This window comes from Penaeus chinensis, chromosome 13, assembly GCF_019202785.1.
Source record: "Penaeus chinensis breed Huanghai No. 1 chromosome 13, ASM1920278v2, whole genome shotgun sequence".
Classification (NCBI taxonomy): domain Eukaryota; kingdom Metazoa; phylum Arthropoda; class Malacostraca; order Decapoda; family Penaeidae; genus Penaeus; species Penaeus chinensis.
This window is the reverse complement of record NC_061831.1, coordinates 1,425,027-1,427,526: the sequence shown is the minus strand read 5'-3', so window position 1 is coordinate 1,427,526 and position 2,500 is coordinate 1,425,027. Positions and strand designations below refer to the sequence as shown.

The following is a 2,500-nucleotide window of genomic DNA, read 5'->3' as shown; positions in this document are numbered from 1 at the left end:
ATACGATCTATATATTCCCTTGCACCACCTGGACCCCCAGGTTAAACCACATATCTTTATATAGCGAAGGACCGATCTTTTCTGCGGTTCCGTCTATGGTCTATGGTTTCTAATAACTTTTTTCGGCATTTGGGCCACTTGCTCAAATATCAGGCTTTGATTGAGAATAATGTCTATTTGTCATTTATATACACAATATTACTTTAAAAAGGACCCGGAGTCGACGCAGCACTTAAAACGGAACATTTCTCACCGGCGTTTCTCAGCGAATGGCGTCGCACGGCCTGTCAAATCTCCCGGTGAAAACGCGCATGCGCACAAGGTTATTGTACAGAATAGCGTAAATAATTCCCAAAAGACATAAGAGAAGTATAATAAAACTAGAAGAATGCATTAAATACATGAGCTCGGGAAAACAGACGCTACTAATGCATGTACTACTCGATGGATCGCCGTAACGAGTTACACGTCACTTTGTTTTGGTCCTCGAAGATATGCATGGAAGGGACAGACAAGGAAGGGTCGATCTTCTGTCTTCTCTGTCCTGTATCTCCCTTATTTTAGATTCGCGCACCTTTTGCTATAGATGAAAAGGGGCTTAGTTTTTGTCAAGGTATCCACTCCATACACTTATTTGATTGTACTCTTGGATGACATATACGGAAGGTTTTCCGCTACGCCCCCTAGACCCCCGGGATGGTATATGCCCCTAGACCTCCGCGCGCCGTTCCATTTACACTATATGCTCTATTGATATAGTAAATGGTCGTAATACTTGAGTCGGTGAAAACCACGTACCTTTATACAGCGAGAACGTCGAGCTGTTTTCCGTTCCGTCGACTGTCGGATTTTTGAATCGCCCTTTTCGACATTTGGGACACTTAATGAGCTCAGAAAACAAACTGGAATGCTTCCTAACGTATATTCCTTCTTCGTTGCCACTGTATAGTCTTTAGAATAACCCAGAATCGACGTAACACTGAAAAATAGAACTTTTCCTACCGGCGCTCGTCAAGAAATGGAGTCTCTGAACCCGTCAAAAGACCCAGCATGCGCTTGAGATTATTGCACAGAACTGCATAAACGGATCTTAAAACCCGCAAAGGAAGTATAATGATATAAAAAGGAAATGTTAAAACCTTAAATATGGAAAAGCAGACCCTGATAATTACCAAGTGCGCAGTAATATATGAACTACTTGGCATAACGCAGAAATGAGTTATGCGGTCAGTCTAGAATTCACCCTCGCGATGAAAACAAGATGAGCGACTTCGCCAAAATTGTGGGATCTTCTCTTTTCTTTTACGTATAGCACCCTTGGGAAGCATTTGCACACATATTGCCATAGAAGAACTTTGTCTTGGGTTGTATTGTTCTATCATTTCATGTAGGTTTTATTACCCAACTCTGCCACTACCTTACACTATATATTATCCGCATTGTATATAAGCCCCAATATCGTACCTTCCTTGGGCTTGAGAAGGTGAAGAGAAATTGCGAATTTTAAAATCTTTAAATGAAGCTAAATATTCTTCTCTATCATGTCACATTTGTTTGGCAATCTTAAGCCTCATTTCTGGATGTCATTTGGATCCTAAAATTAGGATTATTTCTGATCTGGTAGTTCTGTTTATTTGTTCTCTCTTTCACTTGTTTCTCTTATTCTATAAATAAGCGAGTAAGAGAGAGAGAGAGAGAGAGAGAGAGAGAGAGAGAGAGAGAGAGAGAGAGAGAGAGAGAGAGAGAGAGAGAGAGAGAGAGAGAGAGAGAGAAAGAGAGAGGCAGTGAAAGAAACAGACATACAGACACAAAAAAGAGAAACCGTCAGCAACAGACAAACAGATCGAAATGGAAACAGAGACAAACAGACAAACAGATAGAAAAGGAAACCGACAGCGCCAGTAACCCCCAGGCCGAACTAACCAGCCCCTGAATGAGCCTGATGATGGACACGAGGGGGTCTCGCATGAGCTCGAGGCCGGTGCGTCTGAACATGGCCAGGAACTGATTCCCCCAGGAGGCGCGGTAGGGGCTCTTGGGCAGCTTCACGTGGGCAAGGGCGTCGCCTCGGACAGGAGGCTGCATCGCGCGGTCGAGCTGCTTCTGAACGTCCACCGCCTCGTTGTCTCTGCGGAGGAAGGATGGATGAGGGTGGATAGGTGGATGGGACGGCAAGTGGATGGGTGGGTGAGGGTAGATGGATGGGTGGGTGAGGGTGGATGGATGGGTGGGTGAGGGTGGATAGATGGATGGGGGAGGTGGATAGGTGGATGGGAGGTGGATAGATGGTAGAAGGTGGATAGAGGATGAATAAAAGATGAAAGGGAGTGACAGTCGAAGTTAACAAGTAAATCAAGTAGTGCATAGATGGGTAGGCAAATATGGCCAATGAATGGACAAATTAATAAATTAATGAAGTAATGAAGGAGTCAGTCGACAGACAAAGAGACAAAGTTAAAAGATATAAAGAAGCGAACAGATGAGAGAGTATTTTAAAATG

General features: G+C 43.8%; 1 protein-coding gene across 2 annotated transcripts in view; it reads right to left on the bottom strand.

The window, feature by feature from the left end:
* The window catches only part of LOC125031699 (protein white-like), a 20,171-nt gene that overhangs the window by 8,255 nt on the left and 9,416 nt on the right, over positions 1-2,500 (bottom strand). For both annotated transcript variants that reach the window (XM_047622602.1, XM_047622601.1), the window contains exon 9: positions 1,924-2,128. In XM_047622602.1, the coding sequence (XP_047478558.1) occupies positions 1,924-2,128 (205 nt within the window). The remainder of the gene's footprint in view (positions 1-1,923; positions 2,129-2,500) is intronic.